The 14,907-nt window shown below is 47.5% G+C and overlaps 9 protein-coding genes across 9 annotated transcripts; 4 read left to right on the top strand and 5 right to left on the bottom strand.

The window, feature by feature from the left end:
• Positions 1-109: 109 nt before the first annotated feature.
• On the bottom strand, positions 110-1,117 carry AGABI2DRAFT_192469 (hypothetical protein). Its single transcript, XM_006460823.1, has one exon. It carries the CDS (start codon positions 976-978, stop codon positions 235-237), a length of 744 nt encoding a protein of 247 aa, XP_006460886.1. The 5' UTR covers positions 979-1,117; the 3' UTR covers positions 110-234.
• A 69-nt stretch (positions 1,118-1,186) lies between these two features.
• Positions 1,187-1,738, bottom strand: AGABI2DRAFT_192468 (hypothetical protein). The gene is made up of 2 exons (XM_006460822.1): positions 1,334-1,738; positions 1,187-1,286 (listed from the first exon to the last, which is right to left on the bottom strand). The coding sequence occupies exons 1-2, from the start codon at positions 1,612-1,614 to the stop codon at positions 1,211-1,213; spliced, it is 357 nt and encodes a 118-aa protein (XP_006460885.1). The 5' UTR covers positions 1,615-1,738; the 3' UTR covers positions 1,187-1,210.
• A 1,001-nt stretch (positions 1,739-2,739) lies between these two features.
• On the bottom strand, positions 2,740-3,391 carry AGABI2DRAFT_192467 (hypothetical protein; the record flags this gene model as incomplete). The annotated part of the gene is made up of 3 exons (XM_006460821.1): positions 3,150-3,391; positions 2,858-3,081; positions 2,740-2,779 (listed from the first exon to the last, which is right to left on the bottom strand). Coding segments are annotated over exons 1-3 (273 nt in total), but the record flags the coding sequence as incomplete, so codon positions are not given.
• A 70-nt stretch (positions 3,392-3,461) lies between these two features.
• On the top strand, positions 3,462-3,993 carry AGABI2DRAFT_135972 (hypothetical protein). The gene is made up of 3 exons (XM_006460820.1): positions 3,462-3,514; positions 3,693-3,869; positions 3,943-3,993. Exons 1-3 carry the CDS (start codon positions 3,487-3,489, stop codon positions 3,957-3,959), a joined length of 222 nt encoding a protein of 73 aa, XP_006460883.1. The 5' UTR covers positions 3,462-3,486; the 3' UTR covers positions 3,960-3,993.
• A 213-nt stretch (positions 3,994-4,206) lies between these two features.
• Positions 4,207-5,732, bottom strand: AGABI2DRAFT_204178 (hypothetical protein). Its single transcript, XM_006460819.1, has 5 exons — positions 5,612-5,732; positions 5,478-5,556; positions 5,268-5,413; positions 5,153-5,216; positions 4,207-5,079 (listed from the first exon to the last, which is right to left on the bottom strand). Exons 1-5 carry the CDS (start codon positions 5,702-5,704, stop codon positions 4,469-4,471), a joined length of 993 nt encoding a protein of 330 aa, XP_006460882.1. The 5' UTR covers positions 5,705-5,732; the 3' UTR covers positions 4,207-4,468.
• Positions 5,733-5,997: 265 nt separating this feature from the next.
• On the top strand, positions 5,998-6,831 carry AGABI2DRAFT_69352 (hypothetical protein; the record flags this gene model as incomplete). The annotated part of the gene is made up of 5 exons (XM_006460818.1): positions 5,998-6,121; positions 6,174-6,314; positions 6,373-6,460; positions 6,514-6,642; positions 6,687-6,831. 5 exons carry the CDS (start codon positions 5,998-6,000, stop codon positions 6,829-6,831), a joined length of 627 nt encoding a protein of 208 aa, XP_006460881.1.
• A 117-nt stretch (positions 6,832-6,948) lies between these two features.
• Positions 6,949-8,545, top strand: AGABI2DRAFT_135968 (hypothetical protein). Its single transcript, XM_006460817.1, has 8 exons — positions 6,949-6,981; positions 7,031-7,061; positions 7,111-7,173; positions 7,201-7,202; positions 7,280-7,356; positions 7,412-7,430; positions 7,486-7,578; positions 7,630-8,545. The coding sequence occupies exons 1-8, from the start codon at positions 6,964-6,966 to the stop codon at positions 7,996-7,998; spliced, it is 672 nt and encodes a 223-aa protein (XP_006460880.1). The 5' UTR covers positions 6,949-6,963; the 3' UTR covers positions 7,999-8,545.
• Positions 8,546-9,919: 1,374 nt separating this feature from the next.
• AGABI2DRAFT_56742 (hypothetical protein) lies at positions 9,920-10,256 on the bottom strand (the record flags this gene model as incomplete). The annotated part of the gene is made up of 2 exons (XM_006460816.1): positions 9,920-10,082; positions 10,138-10,256. Coding segments are annotated over 2 exons (282 nt in total), but the record flags the coding sequence as incomplete, so codon positions are not given.
• Positions 10,257-12,113: 1,857 nt separating this feature from the next.
• On the top strand, positions 12,114-14,792 carry AGABI2DRAFT_204168 (hypothetical protein; the record flags this gene model as incomplete). The annotated part of the gene is made up of 8 exons (XM_006460815.1): positions 12,114-12,341; positions 12,404-12,863; positions 12,918-12,987; positions 13,107-13,491; positions 13,547-13,864; positions 13,914-13,985; positions 14,085-14,161; positions 14,210-14,792. The coding sequence occupies 8 exons, from the start codon at positions 12,114-12,116 to the stop codon at positions 14,595-14,597; spliced, it is 1,998 nt and encodes a 665-aa protein (XP_006460878.1). The 3' UTR covers positions 14,598-14,792.
• Between the last annotated feature and the right edge of the window lie 115 nt (positions 14,793-14,907).

Below are 14,907 nucleotides of genomic sequence, written 5' to 3'. Positions count from 1 at the left end.
TGCCCTGCACCCGACCTGGGTCTCACACTGTCTCAAAACGACCACATGGTATAATGCAAGTAATGGCTACAAAAGATGCAATCTAAATTAGCCAACGATCCAAGAATAGCTTGATATGAACAATCACAACAGACAAAATCAAGAGTACTGCTCCTTACCCAGTCCATGTCCATAAAGGCCTCGTCAGTATATAAATACATAAGACATACTATACAAATAGCAGACAAAATCACCCTAGTCCTTCATTGTACCGTCCGGTTCACCAGCCTGCTCTGATGGCGCATACTGTTGACTTCCTGAAGACCCTGGCACTCCCGGCTCATACGCTGAAAACACCGTCGGTTTGGCCGTAGTCCTCGACTTCATGCCGGGTGCAATATAATGAATCATCCGCATCCCCTGGTTTGGTGGTGGTAGTGAGAGTGATTGTGGTGGTGGCGGCGACACGAAAGACGGATGCGTCGTAGCGTAATCCTGCATTGTTGTATCATATGCATTAGCTACCGGATAGTTCAAGATAGAACCTGAATACGATGTAGATGCCAGAGGTGCGCTTTGTGCTTGAGATTGACTCGAGAGGGGCCTAAATGTGGGAGATGACATGGAAGTCGAAGGAGTTGGTATGCCCGTATCTCTGATATACGTTTGCGATGGAGGTCTATGATGATGTGGACTGGATTCTTGAAAGTAAGAGGGAAGCTGTGCTCTAATCGCTGCAGGGAGCTGGGGCGCATTGGCATAATAAGCGCTAGAAGGTGGTCGAAAGCCAACGGGTTGTAGCGTCGAGGGTGTCATTGGTGTCATTTCTACAGGGGACACCATAGTGGAATAGGGGCTGGGTTGCTGAATTTGTCCAGTCGAGAGTGCTGGACTCGCCTGAGAAGGGATGGTAGAACCTTCAAGGGAGCCGAGAGGAGAACTTTTATAAGCCATCGCAGCAGCGCTGGCCATGTCTACACCTGGGCTCAATCCTGTCATAGACTGCGATGCCCTGGACCCGGCTGGCGATACAGAACCTCGAAGCGTAGTGAAACCCGAGTGCGATCTTGAACACACTATCGTCGGAGATGGTTTCCCCGTCCGCGGATCCAATTTCCACCAATGTTCCTTCAACAAAATTTGTAACATTTGCAATCCCTTCGAGGCAATTTCTGTCCTTTTCCCTTCACCTGCCGCATGTGCCTTGAGCTCCCCCTCGTTCATCACAATCTCAGAAAACACGTTTATGGTCCGGGATAATATTCTCGTCGTTTCCATGTACTCTAGCTTCAGCCCTGTTCTGGATTCTTCGACCATGTTAGCGCCGGGGGGCAACAAGAAGGTAGTAGGATACTTTGTTAAGACCAGAACGAGGGCAACTGCAGCTTCCAACAAGGATAAACATCCCTCAAAGTACCAATTTTCTCCAACCCATCTTTCGCCAAACTGAGTTCTTCGCAGATGATCAAAAGTGTCGCATTGAAATGTGATTAGTTCCAATGCAGACTGTAAGCACTTTTCCGCCCAGTGCACTGCGTTGCTCGAGTTCCCTGTAACTGGAAAGGCCGGTGGAGGTTGGCTCGTGGCAAGAGTGCCAAATTTAAGGCGTATAAAATGGTACCACGTCGTGATCATGTACCTGTGCCGAAGGAAATTTTGAAATTCCGGTTGTGAGACACCTGAGAATAGGATAAAATCCTGTTCTTGAGTCGTTCCGGTTCGGAATTCTAGTGGGATGTTCGTCTTCCAATTATGAAGCTTCGCGTCTACTTCTGAAAGAACCATCCACATAAACTGGTCCGTGCCCATGGACAACTCAAACTAGTTGGTAAATTGTAGCTTTTGGATAGATTAAAAATATACTTACCTTGTCAAGGACATCGCATGCTATGTCAGCGAGTTGAATTAAAACCATTCTGCTCAAATTGAAGCTAGCTCTTTGGTTGTTCATGTCACCAGCCGACGGCTTCTCCACGTCACAGGTATCTCTGTTGATCATATGTGGTCTTCCGAGAATATGCGATAGAAAACTAGATCCCAAAAAATTATTACATCAAACTCCGAGTCGGAATGAGAGTTGTGTGACATACCTGTCCCATATATATAATCCCCACCAAGCCTTTCTTCTCAACTCCTTTTCCTCCTCTGGCATTTCCTGCCACAGTCGGCCTCTTGGATCCCGGTGTAAACCTATAGTCTGCGCCGATCGAACACCGTTCCCAACAAGCTCCCATGCTTCACTTATCCTCCCCCTTTCAGCAAGAAAATCACATAGCAGTGGAATCGCCAGAGAAACCAATACAGAACCGTCCACCGGAGAATGAAAATACGTATTCGCAGGCAAAAAAGGGAGCGGCCGATCTAAAACATCGTCCTCAGCCAATCTTCTCGCAATCGACGCACAAGCAAAATAGGTGAGACTATCATGTGTATTTGGCAATCTTGACGCAATGAAAGGAGTCTCTCCTGGTTGCGGCGCACACGCAAGGACCGCAAAAAAGAGGCATAACCAGTGGCGACTAAGCTCCTGATTTTGCGAGGTATTTTGGGAGTAAGCCCACATTTGGCTACAGAGATTCTTGAACCAGTGTTCAGGGATGCCGTAACGCCAATTTACCTCTTTGAAGAAGGCATCAACCATCACATTGGCTGCTGGAGCACCTGGGATATATTGGACCAGATGCTGAATTTCAGGAGCCGGAATCAAAGTCTGGGCAAATCGTGTAGGATGTGATACTGGTATCGTCGCTGAGGCCATGGAACCGGCTGGTAAACGAAGATCTGACAGTGGGGAGCGGATCTGAAATTTAGTATCAGCCAACTGGAACAATAACAAAAAAAAGGAAACAGAGGTAGGGATAGAGATGACAACACGTACGGAATGTAAAGAACCTAGGACGTTCCCGGGGCCAAGGTATTCCCCGTGGTGGACTAGCGAGAACGGAGCAACTTGATTATAGGATTCGTCCGGTACAGAAGAGACCCTAGAGCCAAACCCTGGCGGCCCTTCAGAATAGCGTGCTTGTTGCAAAGCTTGAGGCGAAGCCAAAGGAGACAACACTCCTGAAGACGTTGATGCTGGTGGACCATCATCGAAACCTCCTGTCCCGATCTGATTAGTGGATACTATATCGAACGATGAACCAGCCTGAAAAAACCCCTCCTCGAACCTTGCCACATCTCCAGATATATCTGCAGTCATAGAAGAAGAATAGACGCCGGTGGATTTGCTTCCGGATGCGACGGACTCTTTGCTTCCTACAACCCAATTCTCCAAGCTTTGAATCCTCTGGCTTAGCATTTTCAACGTCTCACCGCTCTCGTCGAGATCTAACTTTGTATCCTTGAGTGCCTGTGGAATCTCGTCGTCGTCTTCGCCACCATCATCAGCGCGTTCAGGTGTCAAACCAACGTCAACAGGGGAGGCAGCGGCACTTCGAGACGGGTTTGGACCGCCGGGTATAGATTCCCATTTGCAGAGATGTGCTATTCCTCTGTCGACACAGGATGCGCAAGGCTGGACGCGATCACACTTCTGTAAAAAAAGGATTAACACAAGTAGAAATAGGGTCTTTTTTGCCGAGAATGGCAGTGCCTGTCAAATTCGGCATCTGACTTGAACAAACCCACGCTGATCTCTGGCAAGGGTTCGCCAGAATGCAGACATATCAAACGGGCACCAAGAAGCAATGGAATGAATCAATTAAACTCACCTGTCGTCTCTTTGAACATGGAATACAACCACCTCTCTTTGGCCGCTTCTTCGACGTCCTCACTTTTCCCTGATCACTGCTCTGGTATGAACTGTCCTCTCGCTCCATGTGCGGGATTTCGTTGGGACGAGGGTGCGAGGTCGGAAAAGTGGACCTCCCAAGAAGTCGACGAGTGTACTGATAAAGGTGGACGGGATTGGCTTCATCTGACTAACTGAAACACTTCTGACTAACTGGAGCTGAAACGTACCGCCGTATCATCGTTAACCCGATGGTATAAAATCCACCAGAATCCACCTTCATAGAAAGTCCGTACGTCAAAGGTCACATCCGGCCACCCCGGTACATCATTTATGAATTTCCCACGACTTCTATTTTGCAAATGCATCGTCCTAAACTCTTTACAGTTGATATTCAGGCACAAGTAGTTGACTCAGTCCATAAGGAGACAAACATTAAGAATCACGAGAATTAATTTAAACTGCCTTTCATGCATATTTACAAAAGTCAGAAAGTCTCTAATCACGCAGTCAGAAGAAGAGTACTTGTAAGTTGTGAAAGACACGATTCGTTCCGAAATTAAAAAATCCAACTCGTTACGTTACAAGCGTGACTGCGACTCGAGGATTTCCGCAAAAACGGGCGGAATCGGCTTGCGTGCGAAGATCGGTGTAGAGTCACTCGAGACTCAAATTACAAAGTAATGCACATGCACATGCTTGCTCATGCGAGTCATGCCTCGTCTCTGTCAGTAAATATAGTGATGTCATCCGAGATCACACGCTAAGAAGCCGCTTCCCTTCTTGCCATACCGCATAACTGACAGCAGTCATTGGAATGACCTTGATATATCCAATGCTTAGCCCAACGTAGAAACCTCTCCAACCTCGAGCTCGCCAAATATCCCCCATCGTTTCGCTCCACCGTAGCCATCTATCTGGTCTTGTGATTCCGCCGACCTGCATCCGACGTCGCACGACTTCAAAAGGGTATGAGGCCGTTTGCGCAAACGCGCCCGATAACGCGCCAATCGCCAAATCCGCAATTGGCGTTGGTGTTTGGTGGCCTGTTTTGGAAGGAGGTAGAAACTGCGATCTAAGGTAACCCCAGCTGAGGAATGAAACTCCAGCATAGGGAACCATTCCTGTCATTGTAACAGTAAAACCTCGATAGAACTTGAGCAGAGGGTATCGACTGAAATAATTCGACCGTTTTAACGCGTCAGATCCAGGAGTAGAGTTGATGGGCCGCTCGTTGTAAATTTGCCGGTATGCGCGGAGAAAGGAAGGGGATGAATTGCCTTGCGTATAGCCAAAAGTCCGGGTGTGATACGCCATTCGTACACGGATAACTTCCAGTGGGTACGTGAAGAATACAGACATGGTGCCTGAGTTGAGAAGGAAAGAAAAAAGTTTGAGAAAGAGGGACTAACATTGACAACATTTCCCAAACCAGCTCACCAGAGATAGCACCTGCTAGGAACCTGCGTACATTGGTTTCACGGGCCTTTGTAGGCATGAGCAGCTACCCCTATGTTTAGCTTGGTTGCTTGCGGACGAAATGGATTGATCATACATAATGAACTTGATCATAGGCCATGAATTTAATAGCTGCATACGGAAAGATACGTAGGAGGGTGGCGGAATGGCCTTGGAAGAGACCACGAATGCCAGCCTGCCTATAGATATCGTGGCCTGCACGGAATGTACCTACAAAGGTCCCTGTATATGGCACACGAGGAGGTGAGGGTGAGGGGACGGGTAAATCCGGGAAGTGTTGTCATACCTGCATGCTTCTGAAAATCGGGATTGGATGCTTGGAAGAGAATCTTTACTCTATCGAGTGGGGCGACGACTGTCTTTGCCTGTCAAGATGTATAATCAGGGGAAGCGAAGAAGATAAGGCGGGGAAAAGCGCACAACGCATCCCGCGATTCCACCGGCAAGACCTGAGCGTACGATATAGTGGAGATTTTGCTTATTGCGTCGGCCAAGGGCAGCATCTGAACTCATATGAGAGGGAGCCTGCAAAGGAACATGCAGATCGCTTGAGAGTTTTGCTGAGCAAGTTCCGGCCAGGATGGTCCTTGATCCGTCCGGAAAATGCCGGTCCTCAAATATCACTTCATAAGCGCAATTAAACTTGTTCTATATTCATATCTCTATGTCTTCAAAAACAAAGTCAGAAACAAAAGTTGCCGTTCTCAAAGGCCAGGAAGCCGAGGATAAGGTCCTCGAGTACATGAAACTCGTGATCTCCCACGCGTCTCCCTGTCTTCCAACTGGCTGACGACGCATATACTCAGATGAACCGTCCGTTCGGAGCGGTGGATGTCGCTGCTAACCTTAAGGGTGCCGTGCCCAAGGCGACTACACAGAAAATCCTCTTGGCTCTTGCAGAAAAGGGCGAGTTGACTCTGAAAACTTATGGTATATCCCCTGAGGATGGAATGTACGCGGCTTCCTTTTGACGGGCACACAGGCAAAACTACGTTCTTCGTGGTCAATCAGTCCAAACTAGATTGCCTCCCCGCAGAAGAAATTGCGATGCTAGAAAGTGATCTGAAGGTCGTCGAAGAGCAGAACAAGGCATTAGGAGTCGAGCTGAAAAATGCATCAGCTGGTAGAAGATCAGCTGGAGCTTCTTTATGCGCTCGATCGCTGACGCTGAAACCAACCAGAACTTATGAAGCATAAATCGTGCCCTACGGACGCGGAAATCGAAGTTCAAATCGCTCAATTGACCAAGAAGGTATTTGCAGATTGCGCGTCACATCAGTGCTACTACCCAGACACATAACATCATAGATTGAGCAAGCTAGGGAACGTCTGAGACCGTTGCAACAAGGAGCAGTGACTATTTCGAGCGAGGACGTTGCGCATGTGGAAAAGGAATGGATGCTTTGGCGAGGAGAGTGGGTTCGGCGGCGAAAAGTATTCACAGAGTACGAGTGACAGCAGAAAATGCGCAGTCAAGAAGCTGACGGTGTTACAGATTCTGGCAGCTGGCAACGGACGTGCTTTCGCCGCAGGACGCAAAGGAGCTCGGGGAGGATCTGGGAGTGGAGTGGGACAGTGTTGAGCATGTGGCCCTTGAGCGAGGCCTGGCAAAGACGGCGCTGAAGAGGAAGCGAGCTTGATGCTACGTTATACAAGGTTATACACAAATGATACAAATGATATCACCGTCTAGACAAAACACAGACAAACGGAACTCTGTTGCCGCCGACGTTCTAGGGCTGTGACCTCCGTACTCTCTTTCCACTACGTCCATGGCCTTCCACAACCCAGTCTGTCTCCTCTCTCCTCTCCTTATTCTCTGAGCTCATCCCCCAACAGATCAGACGAAAGCTCGTCATCGTAGGCGACGGCAGGTGTCCTTCCCGCACCCCTTTACTTTCCTCTCATGTCTCTTGCAGGTGCTTGCGGAAAGACCTCCCTTCTCTGCTCCTTTGCACTGGGCAGGTTTCCTAAAGAATATGTGCGTTTCCCCCCTTTTTTTCTTCTTCGACCGGCGCTCATGTTCTTCCAGGAACCAAGTATGCAATACATCGTGTACCTCTTCCTAGATGTGGCTCAACCCCCGTCCCAGCCGTCTTTGATAATTATGTGGCCGAGATAAAGCTTGATGAAAAGCCTGTGCAGTTGGCTCTATGGGATACTGCGTACGTTGACATACCCTTACTTCAAACGTATATGCCTACTTTCGTTCTCTTCTAGTGGCCAGGAAGAATACGAAGTATGTTTCTTCCAAATTCTCAACGATGCATGCTTCCCTCAACAATACTTTTCAGCGACTGCGGCCCATGTCATATGCCCATTCCCATGTCATCCTCATTGCCTTCGCTCTTGATACCCCTGACTCGTTAGAAAACGTCACAACAAAGGCATGTCCCTCTTTTGTTTCTCTCTCATCAGTGAATTGATGATGTGAGCAGTGGATCGAGGAGGTCCGCGAGCTCTGTGGTGCCAGCATCCCCGTCATTCTAGTAGGCTGCAAAGCAGACCTTCGGCCGAATACTGACCATCCGAACACACCGGACAACCCTTGTACTTGGGTGACACGGGAGATGGGTGAACGTGTCGCTCAAGCTATCGGGGCTCGTGCATATAAAGAATGTTCAGCACTCAGAATCGAAGGTGTCGATGACGTCTTTGAAGCCGCCACGAGGGCTAGCATGCTAATGCGAGAGGGTGTTCCCAGTCATCCTCAAGCTGCAGAGGCGAGACAGACCCGAAGACGGAGTGTAGGGAAGGCCGCATCAGACGAGACTGGAGATGGATGGAAATGTTGTATTATCTGCTGAAAACAGACGGAACCAGGATCGTAGCGTTCAGGCTACGCATGTTGTTAGGCAGGATGACCCATTTTTGGTTTATCCTGTTCGGTTCGGTTGCGCATCCTTTCGTCATCTGGTCCTACCTATTTGGGTGCACTTCGATTTCACCTTTTGCACTGGGGAAATCATTTTGCCTTCGCCCTCATTCCTTTGCATTATCTTCATGTATATACATGAATGACTTCATGACTTCCTTTGTCTCCCTGCTCTCATCTTTCCTTCTGCTTGAGTTGGTTTACTCATGCTGGTTATTGTAGTTTCTTGAGTCGTTTGTCTAGTAGTAAAATTTCCTTTTGATTTTCTCTTTCCCTGTCCATCTAACCACTCTATCTTTACCTCCTAGACATATCAGTGCATCTTACTCATGTCGCCCGCATGCTACGGACTGTTGCAATAACCCTGATGCGGGTACATACTGTTCTGCACCAATGGACTGACGTACATCATTACATGTGAGTATGGCGTAGAACTTCTATCCGCATAATCAGATGTCCATGTAAATAAGCCTCTGCTTGCCACGTTTAGGACTGCGGAACGGGCGAGAGATCTTTATCAGAGCCTCACATAAGGAAAATATGTGAAAATTGTCATTTTGACTTCGAGATGTGCCCTAGCATCTTCCATTCCAGAAGATAGACCTTATCTGAAGTGAGTTGTAACCCACGCTGAGAATAGAAACCAGTGGCTTCTAACAACAGAAATCCTTGCACTAGTAGTCAGTGGTGATTCCTACCGAACCTTTGGCTCAACGCAATCTTGCTCCAACGTCAGATGTAGAACCTATCTCAAACGAGCATAAGTTTTCTCAGCGAAAAAATAAAATCTCCTCGTCGCTTGGAGACAATTGAGTCTGGTGATGATGAAATCGATGATGATTTTAGTTCATGTGATGTTCGATGAACGACCTGGTTGTCGGAGACGATTACTTCCAGAGTTTTTCAGAAAGGATGATCATGAGGATTGCGCTATGGGGATCGTGAAGAGCTAACCCTTTCTGTCAAGGTACCTATAAGCGACGGGTTTGAACCAACTGTTTCGGCGTTGAATCGTACCACGGCTGTAGGATAATCTTTTTGATGCAAAAGAGAGAAAATTTTTAACGGTAAGTATTGGGCCGCTCACCAATCTCGACCGCAGGCATGTGAGGTGTTTGAATAATCAAGATGTGGAACAAACAGGAAAATTTTGATAACCCATCCATCCCACACTAAACTCCTAGGCGCTTTTTTACACTTGGCTTCTAGAAACAGTGACATCCAGAATTCATCAGTTGCATGTTCATCGTCTCAGATTAAATATCTCCGTTAGTGTAATGTCGTCTTCTGTGAAGTCATTTGTACACACTAGTGCACATGGCAGACGCGAAAAAGAATACATCTTGGCCACGCGCAGGATGAATGATGCCCCGAGAAGGTATTGAATTCTCAGGGTTCATCAAGAACGGATTGTGATAGTCAATGGTGCTGTTCATAGTCCATCCGCTGTTCGTGGAACAAACCTTGTCCCAGCCTCGATGGTGTGAGATACTGGAATGAACAATATAGAACTGAGAGAGAAAATGCAAGCAGTATGAATACTGTTGATGGGCTTGCTAGCTTGGAGGATACGTGATTCCGTTCAAGGTCACCGAAAGAGGGAAAACCTGGGCCATTTATGAGAGCCTATTAGCTCTGTCGATGTCCGTCATCATGTGGCTTTGAGATGATTCAGCGTCAATGGTTTCTCCTGGTAATCTGTATTAAACGCAGTTGAAGTAGGTATACAAAGGACAGAATGGTGATAAAATAGTTGATCAGTCTAATGCGCAAAAACATAATTTAAACATACAACGGCCGATGTGCCACCTCTTTTCATTGCCCTTCCCAGTTCACTTGAGCTCCCAGCTGAGTCCACAACCACAGCCAGCCGCTTTGGCATGGGGATTGTTCATGACGCGGAAGCTGCTACCAATCAATTCTGTCACATAATCCACCACGGAGCCGTTGAGAAGCGGTAGTGAGACGGCATCGACTACGACGTTGGAGGGCTTTACTGCAGGGTGGGAAAAACGGCTTGAGTCATATACATGTCAGTAGGACGTACAATAAAATATCAAAGTGAGCTTACTAGTCATCGGGTAGAATCTCCTTGGCCAACTGAATATTATACTGGTAACCGTGACATCCCCCTGACTCGACAGATATCCGCAGAGCCGCAGAAGGATCACCGCTTCTTGTTGCTATCGATCTGAGTTGCTGTTTTCCATAATTAATACTGGCATGTTTTTCGTAACATAAAAGAATGCCAACCTCCGCAGCCCTATCAGTGATAGTCAATTGGATCTGGTCGGACGGCAATAGTTCAACATCAATTTCTTCTTGTTCTAGATATTCCGGAGACGGTGTCTGGAGTACAACTATTGACTGCCCCGGTGTATCCCCCGCCAGTGCAGCATATCGTGCTGTAGTTGTTGAGAGCTTCCGCGCGAAGGAAATGGGAGGAAAGGAACGGGTTAGGAGACGAGGGGACGATATACGAGCTGATATGCGCCTCGGAATGAGAGGGGATGCAGCTCGGGTGAGACGAGGAGTATGACGAAGCATGACAATCCGAGCCTTGGCATCTTCCCGACGGAGTGCTTTCCGCAAGTCACGTGCTCTCTAGATATATCACACGTCACCTGCACCCTCCAAGCCCGTGTCAACAACCATGAAAGAATCAATTTGAAGATAGTGGAAGGAGTACGGGGCAGGGAATCTTTACAATGCTGCCTCTGAAACGATCCGCTATTATTTGGTCGCGTCAGCATATTGGCTCTGCGCCCTCTCCTGCTACTTGTTATGAATGGGTGGTAGTAGCATGTTTTGAGCTCGGTAACTCCAGCACAAGACATAGGTGATAGTGATAGGTCGAGCTCCCCGCACCCCCGAAACCTCCCATGGGGTGAAACGAGTATCGATTGAAACTTCACATTCACATCAGAGACGTCGATTCCCAGCATGGAATCCCCACAAAGTGTAAGCATGGGCGCTTACAGCACATATACTAGTCGGTGGCAGAATAGTGTAGCGGTTACTAGCCGACTAGGGTAGCCTGCTTACACAGAGGCTATTATTGGTTTACGACGCTTCTGCGATATCAACAGTTCAGTATTGCGGCGACCTTAGAACGATGGTGGTTAAAACAGCATTGCATCTTCCGAGGGTACTATTTGCTTCATTTGTATTAATTACAGTCTCGTCTGCCTCGTCTGCCATGTACAAGATTACGGTTTTTTTTTCACTGACCGAGTCTGCCATATGTATCAACTTCTCAATTCCAGACGGTGCAATGATATTACCACGGGGCCCGGCTATACTTCTTTTACCATCGTTAAGTTCGACCGACCCATGTTTGTCACTGACTGAACCCTTTCATGGTCTTTCTGCCGCTAAACACCTGTTCTTTTCAACTATCCCTCCTCTTCTTGACGTTACCCGGATTTCTACCTGAGAGCTCAATGCCTTTACTGGAAACGCGTTATTCAGCAACTTCTAGTAGAAGTCGCTGAATATGTTCTGAATGATGAAAAGTGCTGGTATGCTCCACTGGAAGTCAAGAAGTTCAACTTGACTTACGATTCTGTGACACCGTGAGCAGAAAATAAGTGGCGTTGAACTTCGAGTTGGTTAGTAATTGCTCAGTCACCTCAGTCCCAGGTAGTTTGAGATTGATCAAACCAGCGCAGAACTGATGCTAGTCGTTTCTCCGAATTCAACTGTAAGTATAATGAAGCAAATAGTACCCTCGGACAAGAGCACTAACAGCCCAAACCTTACCTTGCAGTTGCGAATCAACATATCAAGGGTTGAGTCACCGTAGTTTCCTCCTGACTGTTGATATGATCGCAGAAACGGCGCAAAGCAATAATAGCCTTTGTAGGGGTTCTACGAGGTTCTACGGGTGTCCTACGTCTCCGATGTGAATATAAGTTCATCTATATTTGTTTCACCCCACAGTTATGAGGTTCCGGAAGTGCGACCGTAGGACATAGGTTCACAAGTACTAGATACGCACTATATATTAAACTTCATGTCCATAGAGAGCTTCACTGACAGAGACTCATGCTCGCCTCTTTCATAGCAATTGCACTCATCGCGGCCGAGGGATTTGGTTTAGCTCCTCATGGACCATGGGATCAGTTTAACTTCGCACCCGAGAATAGGATCAGCCGTCCAACTAGAATCCATTCCATTCAGGGCAACGTACAGAATGCAGATGCTCTGGTCGGTTCAAAAACAGCAGAATTTAATGGCAACAATAGTTTTGTCACCTTGGATTTCGGCCAAGAGGTAAGCGTAGTACAAAAAAACAGACAAAAGAAAGTTTGGATGCCTAACGGAGATTGGACTAGGTTGGCGGCCGTGTTTTCTTCGATGTTGTCCATTCAACCGAAGACGCTCGCCTTTCTCTTTCCTTTACAGAATCGGCTGCATTCATTAGCCCTCTTCTTTCTGATGATTCATGTCGCCACATCCCTTCAATGGACAGCGATGGTGTCCAATCTCTCCCGACACCCCTCAGTACAGGGAGATTTATGCAGACTGTTGGCCAACAGCGTGGCGGATTCCGTTTCTTGACTATCGTAAGCCACTCGGATGGCCCAATTGGCATTGCTGGAGTAGGCGTCGAAAATACATTCATGCCACATTGGGATGACTTGCGAGCGTATACCGGGTACTTCTTCACTAAAGACCCCAATTTCCACGATCCAGACTTTCTAACCAAATTATGGTATGCCGGAGCATATACAATCCAGACAAACACAATCGATGCACACCAGGCTCGACAGCAGCCTTGCCCAAGTCCAAATGGTAGTGATCGGTTTTGAACAATTGTATACACCATGACCGAATGTTTTTGTGCAGGTTGGGCCAACAATGCAAGTAGTGGACCAATTGAAGGGCCAGTCCTGGTGGATGGCGCAAAGCGTGATCGGTATGAATCTCCAAGCTTCAGGTGTTCGTACGTCTTTGAATACTGATGGCCTTATCAAACAGAAATGTATGGCCTGGTTCGTCAATTCCACCCTACTCCAAGACAAATGTTTAACGTAGTTCTCCAGGTGATATGGGCATATCAAGCCTCACGGAGTTCGTGGCTCTGAATGATATCCTTCCAAGCATCAATGGGTTTCGCGTTATGTTCTCTACACAGGATCCAGCAACGGGGTCACTACAATATTCAGGTCCACCAATCAACGCAAAAGGTAGTGACACATACATTGCTTGGTCCTTGATTGGAACATATAATGTCTGGTTGTACTCCGGGGATATCGACTTTGTCCATGACATCTGGAGTAATTATACGAGGGCTCTTGCATTTCTGGAAAGTCAAGTCGATGAAACAGGACTGATGAATGTTCCACAAGCGTTCTCCAATGACTGGGGAAGAGAGGGAGGTCAAGGTCACAATATTGCGGCAAACGTTTTGCTGTATAGGGTGCGTGCTGTCTTTATCTGTCTTGATTTGCTCTGTGTCTGAGACCTCGGGATAGTCTCTCGTAACAGGATCGGAATTAGCCAATCAAATGGGAGACGCCAATTTGTCGGAAGGATATGCAGCAAATGCAACAACATTGAAAAGCAGTATTAATAACTTGCTTTGGGATAGCAGGGCTGGAATGTTCCGTGACAACGATTCGACGGATCTTCTTCCACAAGATGGAAATTCTTTGGCAATCCTATTTAATGTGACAGAAAATCAAGACCAGGCAAAGGCGGTTAGCAAAGGCTTGACTCGATTCTGGACGGACATCGGCCCCCTGACACCCGAGCTCAATGACACGATCAGCCCTTTCGTTGGGGGATTCGAGGTGAGGATTTACCCCTTAATCGGTGAAGATTAACGCGGTTCCTCTTTAGGTACAAGCACATTTTATTGCGGGTGAAGGTGAAAGGGCTCTTGATTTACTGCACAAAGGTAAGTCTTTATACGTGTAATTATTTAAGAATACTCACCGCTACAATCCACCTCCTATAGAGGTAGGCAAACTTTTGACTTCTACCGAATATGCGCTGTAGCAAGTAAAATAGTGGGGGTATATGCTGTACACCAACTTGTCGGTACAATCCAGCCTGGTTGAGGGATTCACCGCAAACGGTTCATTGGGGTGAGTGTAATATCACAGCGTGGTTGCTCCGGCTAATTGACCATTCAGATATCGCTCAGCGGCTGCGGGAGGCTACAACTTTGATCACACATACACGAGTCATAGCCACGGCTGGTCAACGGGTCCGACCCCGGCTATGACATTCCATATCTTAGGAATTGGACTAGTATCTCCTCAAGGAAAAACCTGGAGTATAAGTCCTGTCTTGAGCGGGCTCCAGTCTGCTGAGGGAGGCCTAGAAACGGGGCTCGGATGGTTTGGAGTGAAGTGGAATGTGAGCGATGGTTTGCTGACTGTGGCGGTCTCAACCCCCACTGGAACATCGGGGACGGTGAGGCTGCCAGGGAAGGGGCCAGTGACCATGGACGGAGCAGTTCAGGCCGAAACAAATGTCGAGTTGAGCGGAGGCGAGCATGTCTTGACGAGGCAGGTGTAGTTATGAAAGCCGTGGGAATATTTTCGGAAGGTGTTTTCTTAACGTTTTTGACGTCCTGAGTTCGTGTATCTTTGCCCCAAATTTTTTTTGTTAGGCCGGGAACAATTTTGACGTCTTTGCTTGTCCCCAACTGTAGCCTTGGCGCTGCTGGTTGTCATCCGTTGGCCACCCGATATTCTAATACTTTCTCTGCATCATATGCACATACCATGCAGCAGGTCTTTTCATCATAGCCATAAGAAGCACAAGGTTCGTTCATTAAGTCGATATTAAACCAAAATTAAAAGAGAAGGTTAAGAGGCTTTGCCCA

Source organism: Agaricus bisporus (genome assembly GCF_000300575.1).
Source record: "Agaricus bisporus var. bisporus H97 unplaced genomic scaffold AGABI2scaffold_5, whole genome shotgun sequence".
NCBI classification, from domain to species: domain Eukaryota; kingdom Fungi; phylum Basidiomycota; class Agaricomycetes; order Agaricales; family Agaricaceae; genus Agaricus; species Agaricus bisporus.
Note: the sequence above shows the minus strand (reverse complement) of the source record. Positions and strands in the feature narration are given on the sequence as shown.